Source organism: Python bivittatus, unplaced genomic scaffold (assembly GCF_059951505.1).
Source record: "Python bivittatus isolate LINGU-HERP-01145 unplaced genomic scaffold, Pbiv_v1 ctg000590_np1212, whole genome shotgun sequence".
In the NCBI taxonomy this organism is placed as follows: domain Eukaryota; kingdom Metazoa; phylum Chordata; class Lepidosauria; order Squamata; family Pythonidae; genus Python; species Python bivittatus.
Window position 1 is genome coordinate 21,989,733 of NW_028277086.1, and position 19,383 is coordinate 22,009,115.

General features: G+C 39.7%; 2 protein-coding genes across 4 annotated transcripts in view; both read right to left on the reverse strand.

Moving 5' to 3' along the window:
• The window catches only part of VPS13B (vacuolar protein sorting 13 homolog B), a 403,839-nt gene that overhangs the window by 242,538 nt on the left and 141,918 nt on the right, over positions 1-19,383 (reverse strand). For all 3 annotated transcript variants that reach the window (XM_088149087.1, XM_088149086.1, XM_088149088.1), the window contains exons 22-23: positions 17,098-17,228; positions 5,728-5,962 (exon numbers count right to left, since the gene is read on the reverse strand). In XM_088149087.1, coding sequence (XP_088005213.1) covers positions 5,728-5,962; positions 17,098-17,228 — 366 coding nt within the window. The remainder of the gene's footprint in view (positions 1-5,727; positions 5,963-17,097; positions 17,229-19,383) is intronic.
• LOC148214759 (uncharacterized) lies at positions 13,804-14,724 on the reverse strand. Its single transcript, XM_088149250.1, has one exon. It carries the CDS (start codon positions 14,722-14,724, stop codon positions 13,804-13,806), a length of 921 nt encoding a protein of 306 aa, XP_088005376.1.

Genomic DNA, 19,383 nt, shown 5'->3' on the forward strand with positions numbered 1-19,383 from the left:
CAATACTGAATGAATGAATGAAACAGAACTAAACTGGCAGCCAGTTCCGTGAAGTTCTTGCATCATCTCTGAATCTAATCACAGTTGAAGAATTATTAAGTTCTTTCCAGTATTTGTTGAGACCGTGAAACTACCCTTGAGCTTACATATAAATGTCTCATTTCTTGGCATTCCCTGTTGCCTTTCTTAGCCTCACTTCATCTCCTAGATCAACGGTTCTTAAACTGTTTGAACAATTAATACTTTTCCCAGGCTCAATTAATGTCATTATCCTCACAAAAAATAAAAATAAACAAAAAACCAGACTCTATTGTTTTATACAAGTGTCTCAACAGCGGCAGTCCCAAACTGGATCCTCAACTCACAAACAAGCAATTACAAATTGCTCCATTTCCCTCAAAATATGCCCAAATTACCCTAATCTCTTGGAGGTAATTACCCCTAGTTCAAGAACCACTGTCCTAGATGTTTCTTATGATTATTATCCACTACTTCTGCTCTATTTCTGGCATCTAATTTCTAAACTTCTGGAGCCAGAGAACATAATTCCTTTTCATGATCTTTTGTCTTCCTACCCCACAATAATTCACTTGTTTAAAGAATATTAAATATTCTGATAAAGCTCTCACTGAAGCAAAATCTGAACTTTACAAATATCATAACTGGCTGCCAGCTCTTTTACTACTTCTTGTTGGCACCTGCCTGAAAACACATCCCTTGTATGTGAGTATTGTCAGGATTTTCATTCTCATGGGAAAGGATTCGTCCTGTTATCTTTACAACAATAACAAATAATATTTTGGCTACAGAGATCATGTGAAAAACACCTGTTATTGTGTGTTGTGTATTGTGCTATTTACTGCCACCTATTGGCGTGTGTATGCTAGTTACCCAGTGGGGGTGGCATAGAGCTATAATACAAGGAGAGGAAAATGTGCAGCCTCTCTGAGTAGTTGTTAGTTGTTTTAGTGTTAGCCACTATGTAGGTTTTATGGGCTACGTAGTTGTAACAAAGTACCAAGTAGTGTACCTTTTCTCTAAGAGTTTGTAGCTAGCGATTTTGTTAAGTGTGTGTTGCTAATAAGTCTTGGATGCTACATTAAATGAGAAGATGTGTTTTTCTTTATATTTTGTATGATATTTGCATTTTATGGAATTTTGCATTTTTATCAATAAACACCAGTTAGTATATAGTTTTTGACTGGATTTCTTTGGGAAACAAGAAATGGACATTGCATTGTGTTTGCTTTCATGGCTAATATTTTCCTGGAGTTTTTGTTGCGCTCTGCACAGACAGGAGTGTTTGTGATTATCACTCTGCCCGACAAGTATTGTCAGTAGCACTGAGACCAATTATTCTAGTGATCAAGCAAGAAATGAAGAATTCTGTGAAACTCCTATCTAACCTCTTAAGCAAATTGTCATTACTGGATAGTTTTCAAATGGTGATTCCATGGATCCTTACTAATAGTTCAGCCTCTCTTTGGTCTTACGATCACTGAATGTAGCGTTACTGTTGGAGAAAGGTATTTCTTTGGCTTATCCAGTGTTCTAGAAGATGCCTAACAAGTTTGAAATATTTGACTTTGTAATCTTCACATTCAACTACAACTGAGCTTTTTTTAATTCACATGGCTCACTAATCTCAGAATATTTCCATCCCACTGTATCCCTAGTACTTCCATCTACTCCATACTTGATAAGTGCTACTTCCACCTCTTTTCACAATTGCGCCAGTTCACTTGCTAAGGAGAGAATACAGTTGTATCTCTACTTACGAAATTAATCCGTTCCGTGACTCTGATCACAAGTCGAGTTGGTCGCAAGTCGAAGTAAATTTTCCCATAAGGTTCAATGTAATTACCGTTAATCCGTTCCGGCATCCACAGACCACACGTCAGGGGCGGAAAAACGGCCGCTGACCATGCGGCAGGGCGGAAAAAATGGCCGTGGACCACATGGCATGGGCGGAAAAATGGCCGCGGACCACGTGGAACGGGTGGAAAATAGCCGCGGACCACGTGGCATGGGTGGAAAAATGGCAGCGGACCACGTGGAACGGGCAGAAAATGGCTCGTAAGTCGAGGCGAATTTGTAAATAGAGGTAAATTTTGTAAATAGAGCTGATCGAATCTCGAAAATTTCGTAAGTAGGGGTGTTCGTAAGTAGAGGTACCACTGTAATAATAAAGCTGTTTTCTTAGATAAGTTTCCCTATGTTTTGTAATGTGTTTGGTATATAAAACAAACCTGTAACTTTACTGGACTTTGATCCTTACAATAATATCTCATTCCTTTAAAATGTAAATGCTCAGTTGACTAATAGTTTCCCCTAGTTGTGAGCCTGACTGATAATTTGAACTAATTTTTACCCAAATTAGGAAGCATTTAATGTACCCGTATGCAATCCAATGAAGTGTTGGACTTCTCTACAATAAAGTATTTCCTATTGGCACCTGAGTTATTCTCCCCCTTCCCCCTTTTTATTATTTTAAATGCTTGCCCCCTTTTCCCTTTTGCTCAGTAATAAGTTACTACTCCCCATGATATTAAAGCAGTCATACATAAATCAATTATATGTGAAATGTATCTCAATGAAAAAAAAATTTTCATTTTGGTTTTTGCAACACTTACACGTAGAGAAGCACATTCACATAACACAGTAGAGTGCCTGACAAGAATTCATAGCTATTTATTGTTGAAAAACTCTTAATCCTTATGTGGCTAAAACAGGGGTAATAACAGATCCAATATTTTATAACATCAACTGGGAGAGGTATATTGTGAAGGGGTGCTGTAGGGTGTCATCTGTTGCACATCCCAGTTTTTGAATGCACATTCCCTGGAAACCAGGCTGATGCCAAAACTTTTGGCACTATACAAAGGCCTAACTTTTTACTCTTCCACTCAAGACTCAAGACACAGCCTAGCTGTATCCTGCTGTACCTTGTAAAAATCTGTGCCTCCTATCGTGGTTTTGTGGTTATTCCTTTTTAAAATTATAAAACATTGCTTATTTTTATTTCATTTTATTCTTATGTCTTATTTATTTTAAGGATTGTAGCTCAGCTTGAGATCTTGGGATAGTGGATGGGCTGTAATATTTTAATAAAGAAAGAAATATATTGCAATAAAATTGTAATTTCTGTCAGGAAGAAGCAATTTCACCTGAACCTTTCAGCTTAATTTTTCCCTTCTAGCATTTATTATACATAATATATACACACATACACACACACACACACCACAATCACCAGGCCTGTCCAACACTATTAGGATAGCTCAGAGTGATGCAGCAATTATTACTTTCTGGTAATGGTGCTACCACATTATTTTCCTCTCTCTATAAAGAATGTTCAGAGAAGAAAGACAAAGACAAGAAAGACAAAAATCTCAGAGTTGTTAAAAGAGAGAACAAAATCCATAAAGACACCGAAGATGGAAACAGACATGGGAAAACAAAGAAAAACTTCCCAAAAATCTCAGAACATAGGCGGTTCCAACCTCAAATTGGTGTGCTAATGGATGCCGATGGACAAATAGTAACTGATTAAAAGAAGATCCAATAAACAAGATGGGAGGTGACAAATTTGATATATAAATAAATAAATAAAAGATGAAAGGAGTACATTGAAATTCTGTACAGTAGAGATATCAACATCCAAGATACCTTCCCTATTTACAAGAAGGTCTAGTACTAAAAGTTGACATTAGAATAGCACTCTGGTCATTACCAAGTTGGAAAGTTACAGGAATTATCTACAGAAATAAGGCAAGCAACAGAAGAAAAATCAGTAAAGGTAAAGGTTTTTAACTTTGTTATTGGACAGCACTCCTGAGAATACCATGGACAGCCAAGAAAACAAATGGATCATTAAATAAATCAACCCAGAGTTCTCAATGACTAGGCTCAAATGATCATACTTTGTATGTATTATGTGAAAAATGTAGCTCTCCAAAGACGTCTATAATGCTAGGAAAGGTGGAAGAAAAGAGGAGAAGAGGACAACCAATAGTAATTTAGATGGACTCAGTGACAGTGGCTATGGATGCACTGTTGGAAGACCTGAAGAACCAGATTGGGGGCAGATTGTCCTGGAGAAAATGCATTTATGTGGTTGCTAAGAATTGACACTAACTTGATGGCACATAATCCATAAATATAAGAGAGTTTAAACCCAGCAACTGGTAGCTAATTTACAGAGGCCTACATCATCTAATGTATGTTACAAGATTAGAACCTCCAAGACACAAGCTGGTACCAAAATTGTCTGTTTAGTATTTAATAAAAGACCTACAATAACACAGAGAAATATGGATGAGTAATATGCTTTTTGGATTCAAACTGTAAGTACAGACATAACAACAATAGGTAAACTCCTCTAAAATTTAGATTTAGTATTATAGAAAAACAGTTGTAAAAGGAACTGGGCAAGGCTCGGAGTGCATCTGAAATAATATCAAAATTCACAGTCTGATTACTTATTGATCCTAGAAATCTGCATGTGAAATTTCCTGAGTCCTGGGAAATTCTCACTCCATATAACCTGGAGTGTACTGTCTTCTCTTCTTTTCCCCAGGAAGACTCTAAGAGAGTAAACTTTTAGAAAGGACTGGTTTGTTAATCTCAAGAGGGGAGGGAAATTGTGTTTACATAATAATACAGGCAAATATTATTCTTGGGTTTCCTTACTAGAGGTAAAAGTATTAGGTTACATTTAACTATGTATGTGTGTCTTGATCCCATGGGGACCACTGGGGGTTTACCTAGCTAGAGATGCCAGTTATATGAAGTTTTATATTACATATAAACTATATGACTAGATGTTATATCATACAAGTTTAATAAGAAAACATTTGTTGTTCACAAATATAGTCAAAGCTTACTCTAGGATCCATTCGTAAAATATTAGGCTTAAGCTATGAGTAGGATACAATTACCATGTTGATGTCATAATGGCTAGGTCAGGTTAAAAAGTGCTTTTATTCCTGTTTAATTGTTGGGAATGTTTCATTTGAAATTCAATGGCAAATACACAGTTATTTTCCAACTGTTTTGTTATTTATTTATTGGATTTATACCACAACTTTCTACTCAAGCAAATACTCATGATTAACAACATTTTTTAGAAGATATATTAGAATATGTTATGTGATTATGTTCAAGTGTATATTAAAAATTTAAATTTACAAAATGAAGAACTTGGTTTCCTTCAACGACCATCCAACAAATTAGTCAGATTAAAAAGAATGCTTTCAACTGAGCTTTCCCGTGTTGCCACTAGTTGGAACTGAGTCCTGCACATCCTCTGGCTCTGTTGTATTAAGGTACTCTATAAAACTTCTGTAACCTATGTTTAATAGTATTTAGCTGTTGAGCAGAGGGGGTTAGTATGAAAAATAGGAAATATGCAAGTCAAATTTCACCTCAAGCACAGTGGCTACTGCAAAACATTAAAATAAAGGTATCACATTGGGAAATCTGTGTTTAAATCTTTGTGTCAGACAAAGAGCATTAAAAGAAATAAAATATTTAAAAAGCAAGAAGAAAAAAATAGCTAGCATTTTAGGAAGAATGAAGCATTTTGAAAGGATTAAAGAGAAATGCTGATATCAAGCTACAAAATTAGTCTTAGAAAAACACTACGGTATAAAAATACTACCATAAAAGGAACATAGTGTCACAATATAACTCTCCCCCCTGCTTTTGGAATTTGTTATACCTTACCTTCCTCAAGGATTGGTCTTTGGACAATAAAGGGAATCTCTTGCAGGGGTTCCATGTGCTTGTGTCCTGCACTCATAATCTTTATAAGGGGTAAGCAAATGACAAGAGTTCCGGGCATACTAGTCTGTCCATGGTACCAACTGCGGACAGTCCCAGGAATGTCACCAGACACTATTGTACTGGGAGATGGCAGGCTGTCATTTGGAATGAACACACAGCATGACTGCACTTCAAGCTGAAAGACAAAAACAGCCATTAAAAAAGGGTTAGGATTAGGATTATCTAACCCTAGGGGTAATCCTAAACACTTATAAAGGCAAGAGACAACACGCTTACTGTGGCCCTAGGTCTAAGTTTCATAGGTAACAAGAATCAAAATCAGTTAATGGACATTTTTTCATGCTTAAAAAAAAAACAAAGAGAACCGCGCCATATGATCTGTATTTTTGTAATTTGTGTTTGTTTCTCAGTCAATGCCTAAGAAAAGTCATATTGGTCTACTCAGGAGAACTCTGACAGAAAAAAATGCCTATCTGCCTTTTCATACCTTTTTTTCCAAGAGAGATGATTGATTTGGAAAGTGTACTCACAGAAAAGAAAAACAATCCATTTGTAGATTATTACCTTCTGATAGCATAAACTAAGACTTCAGATCTGACTAGGAGCTCATATCTTGCTTCTTTTAGTGACAATTCTTCCCTTTCTTTGAAGTTTGCAGAGAATGATATGTACTATGAAAGATTGCATCATTCTCAAGAAATGCAGCTGAAATACCACCTTTGTTACATTGCCAAATATTCTCATTATTGCCAAAACCACATACAGCTAGTACTGTTTGTGTTCTGTAACTATGTGCACATGGAATGTGATAACCAACATAATCTCCTGGGCAATTTAGCCTCATGTTTAGACTTAAGAAAACAACACCCCTAAAACCAGAAAGCTTCTAGCTTTCCCCTTACAGAAGACAGGACTGAAAGTATGTAGGAAGTCAACCTTGAGAGAAGAAAGTGTGCATACCATCTTTGAAAATAATGATTGTATTCAAGTATTCACATATCAACCACATGTAACACAATTTGCTTAGTGGAATTCTGATATAATAATCCGGTTAATATATTTCTCTCTGCATCAAAACCATCATCATCATCATCGTCATCATCGTCATCATCATCATCATCATGGTAGATTGCATAGTCAGCCAGATGTTTAGACTGGATTTGGCATTTTAATCCACCTATTGAGTCCTTCCCAAGGACCTGGGATAGGCAGATATTATTGTTTGATGGTGTTAAAGGTATCATCACAGGATGTAAGCTGTTCCAAGTAAAGCTGCCTTTTGCAATTGACTGATGGTGATTTTGTCAATGCCGATGGTCTTCAAGTGGTGCTCCAGATGTTTTAGGATTGTACCCAAGGCGCCTATTACTACTGGTACTATCTTGGCTTTCTTTTGCCATAGTCATTCTATTTGCAGGTCTTTATATTTTGTGGTTTTCTCCAGTTCTTTCTCTTCTATTCTGCTGTCTCCAGGTATTGCAATGTCCACTATCCAGACTTTTTTGTCATCTTTTTATCAACAGTTGTTAAGTCTGGGGTGTTTTGTGGCAGGTGCTTGTCTGTTTGAATTGTCCCAGAGCACTTTAGCTTTTTCCTTTTCTATTACTTTGTTTTGTGGTCCCACCAGTTCTTGCTTGCGGGCAAATGGTATTTCTTGCAGATATTCCAATGCACCATTGTTGCTACTTTGTCATGCTGTTGTTTGTAATCAGTCTGTGTGATCTTCTTTCAGCAGCTGACTAGGTGGTCCATTGTTTCTTCAGCTTCTTTGCAGAGGCGGCATTTGCTGTCTGTTGCTGTCTTCTCAATTCTGGCTTTGTATGTGTTTGTTCTTAAGGCTTGGTCTTGTGCAGCCAGAATTATTTCATATTTAGATTTAAAACAGCAAAAAATTAAACATTTATATGCAAAGAACAAAAGGAACCATTTGAATATTATCTTCATAATTTATTGTTGGAAATGGAGCTATATTAATTTGGAATAGATAAACCCTATATTAAATATACAGATATGTGCATAAGAGTACATCTTTTACATACTCATATAAAGTAAAACAAGAGTTTCTTTAAAATACTAGTTTAAATATTTGTTGTTTATTTGTCTTGTTTTTAAGTTTTGTTTTATCTGGAATTTCTAAATTATTCTAATGTTATTAGCTATTCTGAGTGTTCAAAAAGATAATGTATGAATTGAATTGCCCAAATGAATAACTAGACAATTGCATAACTTTAATTGTGGCTTTTATTGTTGCGCTTAATGTGTATTTGGGGCTTCAAGGAAATAATTTACAGTTTTGTTCTGTTCATACAGAGTTTAAAAGAAAATAAACCCAGACAATAATTTTTTATATGCCATTTTCCATGGAATCTGAAACAGTGAAGCAATATACTCATATGACAACAACATTTTAAACCAATATATCCATTTTTTCTGATCATAAAATAAAAGGAAATTCATAAATAATAGGTTGCCACACACTCCTGGAAAATCTTCTCCTGTCCTCATAATGTTGATAACCTCAGTATAGAGCACTGAGTCACCCTAAATAACTTAAGTATATGATAAATATGATCTAGGTAGTTTTATTTCAGGTTGGTTTGACAGGTTAATATATTATGGATAACTAAAAGCTGAATAAACAATTATATATATAATTTAGATTATAGAGGTAGTCCTTGCTTAACGACCATTTGTTTAATGACAGTTTGAAGTTATGACAGCCTCAGAAAGGGTGTTTTATGGGCTGTGAAGCACTTCCGGCTGTTGTAAAATGTCACGCCCCCCCCCCCATGATCACATTTCAGGCACTTGGCAACCAGCTCACATTTACGACTGGTTGCCAAGCACCCCACAATCATGTGATCGCCATCTGCCAGCGTCCCCAGAAAGTCAATGCAGGGAAGGTTGCAAGCAGAGGGGATGGAGGGAAATCTCTCAGCAGTGTGCAGGAATTACTGCACACCATTACTGCACACCACTAAGAGAGGGGAGGGGAAAGCTCTCAGCATTTTAAAGGTCTCTCTACAACCTTTAGCAACCAGGTTGCTTTATCACCTTTTTCTCAAGTTTATATTCCAAAAAATTGAATATTTTACATATGAAATAAGAAGTTGGAGTTTAAGCTTAAACTACATTAGATTGTGACATTTTAGCAACACAAGTTCAACTACAGCTGATGGATACTGTTCACTTCCTCTGATTTTACTCCTTCACATTGTAGCAACTTTGTGATTTTAACATATGAATTTGCAGAGTGTTTTCACCCTCTTTTCCATTATATCATCAATACTGTTAACCACAGAGCAGGAAAAAATGATGGAGGTATATTGGAATTCCTCCTAGTCTGGGTGAGGAACTTGGTTTTCTTCAATGACCATCCAACAAATCAGTCAGATTAAAAAGGATGCTTTCAATTGAGTTTCCTATGTTGCCACTAGCTGGAACTGAGTCCTGCATGTCCTCTGGCTCTGTTATACTTCTCCAAATAGATAAGTACTAGAAAGGTATTAGTTATGCTCATCTGCATTTCCTTCAGTTGTCCATATGCTGCTCTGGTCACAAGGTCACACACTGTTATTTGCTTTGTGAGAGAAGAAAAAGTGCTGAGCCAGATGGATTATGAGCTGTTCTGGCAAGGCAATTCTTACATTCATTGGCCACTCACAGCTCTATTATTCCCCTTTCTTTGGGGGTGGAGATATTGCTGTCTTTAGGCTTGTTCTCAGACCCATGCTAGGGAGGCTAATTCCATTTCTTATCTGAAGACAACTCAAGAAGAAAATGGGAAAAGTAGATCTTTACATACTCAGAAGACAGCTACCTCTAGAGCTGCTCACCTTGAATAAATTTTCAACCCTTTGTTTAAGTCAGATACTAACATATTAAAATAATAATCTTATTTCAACTAGATGTTACTTCTTTTGTGCATATATTCTTATGAAATTACTTTACTGTCTGAAAATGAACTAGTTGCATATGAAATCATCCAAATGCATGAATATATACAATATCTATTGAGGTCACATATGGTCAATTTTTAATGCACAGGACAATAACTTTGCTTATGTATCTGCATGCATGTACAGAAATGTACATAAAAGTTTCCTCTTACCACCACCACATGCAGGTAAATTTATCCTTTGGCATATAATAGTAACAAGGAGAAAAAATGCAACTACAAATCTTATGAGTTGTTGCATTAAATAATGAAAAAGTGCCACTGATCTCTTTATTGATAAGAATGTTAAAACATCTTTAAATTCCTGTATCCTTAGAGTTATATTAATGCAGCATATTAAAGATGTTAAATTGTTTTTAAACTTTGAAAATAACTATTAAACTATATATTTAATACTGTAAATTTAAGATAAAATGTGACTGATTTATATAACTGAATATAAATTTACAATGGTAAATCTTAAATTAATGTAAAGAACTGGCAAATAAAAGGAAAGAAAATGAAATAATCTGCCAGTAAGAAATCCTCAAGCTGAAGGTCAGATCCTGTTCAGGGAAACCATCTGGTTGGGGTCCTCTAAGCCATACCATATACAATTTAAAAAAAAAAAAAATCCTATTCATTAATGCATCACAGCTGCACTAAGTGTTACTTTATTTTTCCATGGTAACATCTTTTCTGTTTCAAGGATTGAATTTCAGTTTTGGTAGCAACGTATTCTTTTGCCAATACTGAACATAATTCCTTGTTTTTAACATACCAGTATTACAATTTCTTGAAATAGATTCTTCCCTTATTTTGATTATGTAAAGATCATGCTTTCTATGCAGCAGTCTATTGGAAAACCAATAAAAGATAGCAAAATGTATCACAAAATGTAAGCAAAATGTATTTGTCTTCTCATTAATAAGCACACTTTCTTAAAATTGTGCCAATATCTCACAAACAATAAATCCAGAAAGAAGAAAAAGCATTTGTAGTAACCAAACTAAACTGATCTTGGAAGTTGTAGTTTCTTTTTTAAGGTAAAGTATTAATATAGTATTAAATTATATTATAGCCAGCTTGGAAAAATTGTCAACACTTGACTTCAGGAGAGGATTATGCCTGCAGCCATCAAAGGGGCTGTGGCCTGCCCCTTCCTTAAGAAGCCCCTTCTGGATACAGCTGTTTGATAACTATTGCTTGTTCTCCAGGCTTCACTTTTTAGGGAAGACTGTTGAGAGCATGGTGGAGATTCAGCTACAAAACACCCTACAGGAGTTAAATTACTTAGACCCCTTTCAGTCCAATTTCAGATTTGGACATGGGACTGAGTCGACAGTGGTCGTTCTAACCCCTGCAGGGAACTGGATGGAGATAATGCACCCCTTCTGCTCCTTTTGGATTTCAATATCATTGGCCATGATATCCTTCTGAGCCACCTACTGGAATTGGGAGCCCGAAGCACTATTTTAAAGTGATTCACTCCTCCTTCAGTGGGCAGTTCCAGTCAGTGGGCGGGGAGAGTTTGATCTGGTGCCCATTCTTATATGGGGTGCCACAGGAGTAGGTCTTTTCTCCCCTGCCATTTAAGATGAAATCCCCAGTGGTTTAACATGAATGGTTTGGGGTGAAGTATTATTAGTATTCTGATGATACTCAAGAGAGTTGGATGGCATATAAATTTAATAAATAATAATAATAATAATTATTATTATTTATTGTATTTATTTATTTATTTATTTTATTTATTTATTAGATTTCTCTCCTGCCCATCTCCCCTACAATAGGGGACTCTGGGCGGGTTACAAAGACATTAAAACTATAAATATATATAAAATACGTACCATATATACAATTAAAACAATACTAAAAACAAAAAAAATCCAAGAAGATGGAAAATCAGGGCGGGGACAGCCGGCCACTATGGGGCTAGCCATCTCCCTGCTTGAGATGTTCCCTCCCCACCCCAGGCCAAGTGGCAGAACCAGGTCTTCAAGGTCCTTCGGAAGGCCAGGAGTGAGGGGGCCAATCGCACCTCCAGGGGCAGAATGTTCCAAAGAGCGGGGGCTACCGCAGAGAAGGCCCGCCTTCTGGACCCCGCTAGACGTTCTTTTACTGAGGGGGTCCAAAGCATGCCCTCTCTGTGTGACCGGGTGGGATGGGTTGAAGTCATAGGGGAGAGGCGGTCCCTTAGGTAACCTGGTCCCATGCCATGTAGGGCTTTAAAGGTGATAACCAACACCTTGAATTGGACCCGGAAGCAAACTGGTACGCGGAGCAATGGTGTTACATGGGCCCTTCTCGGGGCTCCAAAAATAGCCCGCGCAGCCGCATTCTGGACCAGCTGTAGCTTCTGGATACTCTTCAAGGGTAGCCCCATGTAGAGCGCATTGCAATAGTCTATCTGGGAGATAACAAGGGCGTGAGTGACTGTTTGAAGGGCTTCCCGATCCAGGAAAGGGCGTAACTGATGCACAACCCGAAGTTGTGCAAAGGCCCTCCTTGCCATGGCTGCCACCTGCTCTTCAAGCAGGAGCTGTGAGTCTAGGAGGACCCCCAGATTACACACTGGGTCTGTCTGGGGTAGTGCCACCCCATCGAGCACCAGAGATGACAAAGTCCCAGATACAGAGGAGCCATTAACCCACAGCCACTCCATCTTACCAGGGTTCAGCCGAAGCCTGTTGCTCCCCATCCAGACCCTTACAGCCTCCAGGCACCGAGAAAGGGCGGCCACAGCATCACTTACTTCACCAGGGATGGAGATGTATAATTGCGTATCATCAGCGTACTGATGGTATCTCATCCCATGGTGACGGATGATCTCACCCAGCAGCTTCATGTAGATGTTGAAAAAGAGTGGGGAGAGAACCGAACCCTGTGGCACCCCACACAGGAGGGGCCGAGGATGGGACCTCTCGCTCCCTATCAACACCGATTGGGATCAGCCCTGAAGAAAGGAGGTGAACCAGCACAATACTGTGCTGCCCACCCCCAATTCCCTGAGCCGTCCCAACAGGATACTGTGGTTGACAGTATCAAAAGCCGCTGAGAGATCAAGGAGAGCAAGGATGGTCGCACTTCCACCATCCCGCTCCCGCCAGAGATCATCCATAAGTGCGACCAATGCCGTTTCCATTCCATAACCGGGCCTGAAACCTGACTGGAAAGGGTCCAGATAATCCGTTTCCTCCAGGACCCTTTGGAGCTGTGAAGCCACCACTTTCTCAACCACCTTCCCCAAAAAGGGGAGGTGGGAGGCTGGACGAAAATTGTCCAGTACGGTAGGATCCAGGGAGGGTTTCTTGAGGAGGGGGTGCACCGCCTCCTTGAAGGCAGCCGGAAACACCCCCTCCTGCAAGGATGTAGTAACCATCGCCTGGATCCAACCACGTCACCTCCCGAGCTGCTTTTACCAGCCAGGAGGGGGATGGGTCAAGATGGCAAGTGGTGGCCTTCACAGTCCCCAGGACCCTGTCCACTTCCTCAGGAGCAACAGGATCAAACTGTTCCCAGATAACTGGGTAAGAACGGTCCCCCGGTATCTCCCCAGACCCTGCCTCATGCTCAGAGTCTAACTTGGAATGAATCTGAGCGACTTTGTCCTGCAGATGCCCTGAAAATTCCTCCGCATAGCCCTGCAAATGAACCCCCACATCCCCCTTGCCAAGGAGGGACCTAGTGATCCTAAACAGGGCCGCCAGGCGGCATTCTGCGGACGCAATAAGGGCAGAAAAGTATTGGCACTTTGCCCCCCTTATTGCCACAATGTAGGCCTTAACAGCGGCTCTAACCTGTGTTCAGTCAGATTCAGTCTTTGTCTTTCTCCAGCGGCGGTCTAGACGTCTCTTAACCCGCTTCAGCACCCTCAACTCCTCTGTAAACCACAGGGAGTGTCGGGGCCGATGTGGCAAGAGAGGTCGCATAGGCACAATCCTGTCCAAGGCCCCAGCCGCCTCCCTATTCCAGGCAGCAGCCAAGGCCTCCGCTGGACCGTGCAGCAGGTCCACGGGAATATCCCCCAGCTCCCTCTGAAACCCTGATGGGTCCATCAGGCACCGGGGGCGGACCAATCACATGGGTCCTGCCTCCCTGCAGAGAGGGGTGGCATAAGAGAAACTCAGGGTCACCAGGACGTGATCTGACCATGACAACAGGGAAAGATGTAAATCTCCCCTCAGATCACTTTGCCATTGCTCCGACAAGAAAACCAAATCCGGCATGTGGCCACTGTCTTGGGTTGGGTCCCGCACCATTTGCGACAGGCCCATGGCTGCCATGGTAGCCGTGAACTCCTGAGCCGCGTCCGAGGACTGCCCCGGGGATGGCAGGTTGAAGTCCCCCAGAACCATAAGCCTGGAGAACTCCACTGCCAGCCCTGTGATGGCCTCCAGCAGCTCAGGCAGGGAGGCTGCCACGCAGCAGGGAGGCTGGTACAATAGCAGAACTCCCAACTGTTCACGGGAGCCCAACCTAATGAACAGTGTCTCACAGCCAGAAACTTGTGGAGCAATGACCCTGAAGGCCACTAGAGATTCCCGGATCACAACAGCCACCCCTCCTCCCCTGCCCTGGCCTCTCAACTGGTGCCACACCGTGAACCCAGCTGGGCAAATTTCCGAGAGGGGCACCCCTCCCTCGGGGCCCAGCCAGGTCTCAGTGATACATGCCAAGTCTGCCCCCTCCTCAGTGATCAAGTCACATATGAGGGGGGCCTTGTTGTTAACTGACCTCGCATTAAGCAGCAACAGCCAGAAGCCAGGGCCCCTACGAACCTGCTGACCAGGACCTGGGAATGAGCCAGGAGGGCCGGAACACGCCACCGGTGAGACATACCGGGGGCGTCTTCCCCGAAGATGGCCCGCTTTCCAGCTCCCGCCATAACATCCCCTGCTCGTCACCACCTCGATGGAGTAGCCCACCGCATAGCCCCCGGGGGTTCTGGGCCCAAATACCTCCCCACCTGGGCCTCCCGGGTCCCCAGTCCAAAGCATTATTATTTCTTGGTGCTGAGGCTGTTAAGAGTCTGCATGGGGGCGGGGGGGGGGACTAAAGTTGAATCCTGGCAAGATGGAATTGCTATTTGTCCACTGCAACAATTAAGAATTGATAAGACTAAAATTCCTACAAGCCAATGTGCAGGACTGATCGATGGTTATGGGAAACATTTAATTACAGTTATTGCTGCCCAAGGGGGGCATACCAGTTACTGAAAGCAAAGGTTCACATACTTTTGCCACACTCGAGTATGTGGCTTTGGATCATTTTCCTCAATAAATAAATGAACAAGTATAATGTTTTTGACTTGTTTGTTTAATTGGTTTTTCTTTATCTACTTTTAGGGCTTCTGTGGAGAACAGATCACGTTTTAGGTCATATTTCAATATTCATATGCAGAAATATTGAAAATTCAGAAGGATTCACAAACCTTTAAGCACCACTGTAAATTTTTAAAGTCTTACTCTTAAGCAGTATCATACTTATGTTTTCTTCCTTGTGATGTATTCTATGTCCAATGAAAACATTTTCTCCATGTTTCTTACAGCTGGATTTCTAACATGGATGGTTAACATATCAGACAAAGCAGTAGAATTCATCATGGCACTATACATTTTAATAGCATTCTTTATTGTGTTGTGCATAGTAGATTCATCCAGGTTAAAAGCTGATCCTAAGGCTGATGATTCTTCATCAACCTCAGAGTAATGTAATATGCCCAATTTTGTTTCTCATGTTAGAGAAGTCTCTTTCTTTTTCATTTTGGGTAAGAGTCTGGAAAAGCCTTGGAAAAGCACTTTGTCTCCATAGTAACTGCAGTAGCTATTGCAGGTACTGAAGTGGGAGACAAGATGCACAACTAGAATAACAGCACAACATGATATTTGAAGACAGAAAGAGTTTTGGTGAGAAAATGTTCAAAATGTTGGTGGGAAGAAGCCTTGGCCTGTCTCTAGACCTCTGGTGCCAATTGACTATGCCGGCACAAATCACATAACAGCATTTTTTTTTTGGTCACATAAAGCAAATTTTTGGACAAAAGTTATCAATTGCATTATAGCAAATCTGCATAAAGTGAAAGAAAACTGTAGCTTTTCATTTCAACAGAAATTGAACTATTTGAAACAAGTCAGAGTATTAAGCAAGCTTTGAGCTATAGTTTAATAACCTATCTTATGTTTTAAAGCAGGTAACCACTGTTTCCCAGTTTAGGTGAAAAGGGAACTATTGTTGGAGACATTGTGGTTTAATTGCATATATATAAAAAGAGTAAAGAGGTTATATAAACAGGCAAATGTTTCATTTGGGTCATGGTTATTAAACAGACCCTTAAATATCCATACTGACATATTGTTATTTTACAAGAATTCCTTCTGTTTTGAAAGTTATCTTGACAGTCATATCAAAACTGCTTTGTTCAAGTAGCATTTGGATAATAAAAAAAAATCTGAAACAATAGAAATCCATGCTTTAGAGATTTTCCGATAGAAGAGAAAATGACATATAATGTGGGATTTTAATTTTTTAAATAAGTTTTATTTTAAATAAAATTTATCCTTATTTCTGTGCTGGCCTACTGTGCATCGTTTACAGCAACAATTAATTAAATAAAACCATAAAAATAATTACAATAAATGAATAAAAGAACAGAATAAATAATAAGTAAAATTCAGCAACAGTACCCTCAATAGATTGAGAACCAAAAGTCTAGTGAAAGAAAACTATTTTAAGTTTCTTCCGAAGTGCCAAGAAGAACAGGGCCATCCTTACGTCAGGGACACAGTTCCACAGAACTGGGGCAGCTTCATGAAAGGGGGAACACATAACGTACTTGCCTCCTGGAGCAGACTGTCCCTTGCATTAACATGACCTGAGTCATGAAGGACTTCATAAGATTTTGAACTGTACCTGAAAACCTATAGGTAGCCAACTACACCAACTAAAGTTGCCAAATGGTTTTCAAGGCAACTCTAAGTAGACTGCATTGCAATAGATTAATACAGTCTAATTGTGACTAATTAGACAGGTATCTAATGGTATAATTCGATTGATCTAGACAAACAGTTGTGAGATGTCCTATAAACAATAAAGCAAGCTTTACTGTGGAAAGCTTACAGTCTAGCATTGTTTTTGTTACACATGACTATATGCAACAGAATATATAGATGTCTAACCCTATGCTTAATGATCCTGAAGAGCTTAATTAACTTGGCTTCATCATTCCATGATGGTCAAATGAAATTTGGCTTCATTATTCCCAACATAAACTTAAACTGGGAATTTATTTTATAGAAATTTCAAAATAAGAGAAGGTCCTAAAAGTACATTAAAATATTCTTCTCCTCCATCCCCCATCCCCAATTTCTTACCTGAAGCGTAAGGCACTTAACTGCATTCCATACCACACTAATAAATTCTTTCATTCTTTCCTCAGGACCTTTGCTGCAATTTTCAGCTGAACTCAACATGGCTTTCACTGGTACTGATAATGGTCGTGATTCTTTAAAAATAAAAGAAAGATAACTAGCTTGCTAAATGGATTACATGTTACTAGATACATAATAATCCCAATAAAACCAAAATAAGTCATAACTAAATCCTAGTGTTAGAGTTCACCAGCATTAATAAGCTCCTTTGTGCTCCAAATCTGGAGTCTATAAATGTCCTCCAGTTCTAGCACTCTGTTCTGTTACTGATTCTTTGATCATGGTTTGCTTGGCTCACAGCCCATTCCACATAAACTTACTTCATGAATGGAACACCTAAAATGAGGCCTTTCTTTGGACTCTTGGAAGAAAAATAAAGAGGCAGTAGGGATTAAGACACCAGAGGCAAAGAAAGGGAGTTACCTATCAGTACAAATTTGTGGTTACCTCTGGAAAAGACACTTGCTTAAACAAAAAAACAAACAAACAAGCACTGTAAGTCATAGATCTTAATCTTGGCAATTCATAAATATTCCCTCTACACATTGTGCCTCATAATACTGAGGTCTTTCTAGGTCTTAAGGAAGCAGACCTCCACTGTCTTTGACTGAACCATCTTACTGGTTGTATCAAGGGAAGCTTGTACTATGTAGTTCAAATACATTATCACTTGTTTTTTAAGAGTGCTTACTGAGGCTTCTTGATTATCTTCGATTTCAGGGTCGGCTGAACCCTGTTAAATGATGTCAGCCCTATCAGGTAGACCAGACTAAGAAACAGACACCATGAAGATGTAAGCTACTTTTATTAGAACAGCTATAAAAACAGAATCTTGCAAGTCTGAATGTGCTACCTTTCCTCCCTTTTATTTTCATGAGAATTGGGGGGGAGGCACTGTCTGAGACATTTTTGCAAATTACTTTCTTGGTCTGGGATCAAGTTCTGTTTATCTGATCATTGCCTTGGTAGCATATCTTTTCTCTGTCCTTCAAGGCGATCCTCTTTATCCACTACAAACTATGATCTTCTCTAAAGTTTCCTTGCCTTTTTATACAGAGTTATTTTCCACAAATCAGTAAGGATCTAACGAGATACCTCATGTGTGAGGAAAAGTGTAACAGACCCTGGGAAAGCAGAGGAGGAAACAGGACCATTGCAAAAGAGATAAATCAGCCTAAGGGAGGGAGGAAGCATGAGAAAGAGCATCAGAGCAACTCTGCCTTAATTACACTAGGTATACATTGAGTTCACATGCTAGCAAGGTTATACTCAAAATCCTACAAGCTAGGCTTCAGCAATACATGAACCGAGAACTACCGGATGTACAAGCTGGGTTTCGAAGAGGCAGAGGAACTAGAGATCAAATCGCCAACATTCGCTGGATCATGGAGAAAGCATGAGAGTTCCAGAAAAATATCTACTTCTGCTTCATTGACTATGCAAAAGCCTTTGATTGTGTGGATCACAACAAACTGTGGCAAATTCTTAAAGAGATGGGAGTACCAGACCACCTTACCTGTCTCCTGAGAAATCTGTATGCGGGCCAAGAAGCAACAGTTAGAACCAGTCATGGAACAACCGATTGGTTCAAAATAGGGAAAGGTGTACGACAAGGCTGTATACTGTCACCCTGCTTATTTAACCTATATGCAGAGTACATCATGAGAAATGCCAGGCTGGAAGAATCACAAGCCGGAATTAAGATTGCAGGGAGAATCATCAACAACCTCAGATATGCAGACGATACCACCCTAATGGCAGAAAGTGAAGAAGAACTAAAGAGCCTCTTGATGAGGGTGAAAGAGGAGAGTGCAAAAGCTGGCTTGAAACTCAACATTAAAAAAACTAAGATCATGGCATCTGGACCCATCAATTCCGGGCAAATAGAAGGGGTAGAAATGGAAGCAGTAACAGACTTCATTTATTTGGGCTCCAAGATCACCGCAGACGGAGACTGCAGCCATGAAATTAAAAGACGCTTGCTCCTTGGGAGGAAAGCTATGGCAAGCCTAGACAGCATATTAAAAAGCAGAGATGTCACCTTGCCGACAAAGATCCGCATAGTCAAAGCTATGGTTTTTCCGGTAGTCATGTATGGCTGTGAGAGCTGGACCATAAAGGAGGCTGAGTGCCGAAGAATTGATGCCTTTGAACTGTGGTGCTGGAGAAGACTCTTGAGAGTCCCCTGGACTGCTAGGAGGTCAAACCAGTCAATCTTAAAGGAAATCA

Coding starts and splice junctions, on each gene's coding strand:
- LOC148214759 (XM_088149250.1), bottom strand. CDS start 14,724: ATGCTTTGGACTGGGGACCCGGGAGGCCCAGGTGGGGAGGTATTTGGG.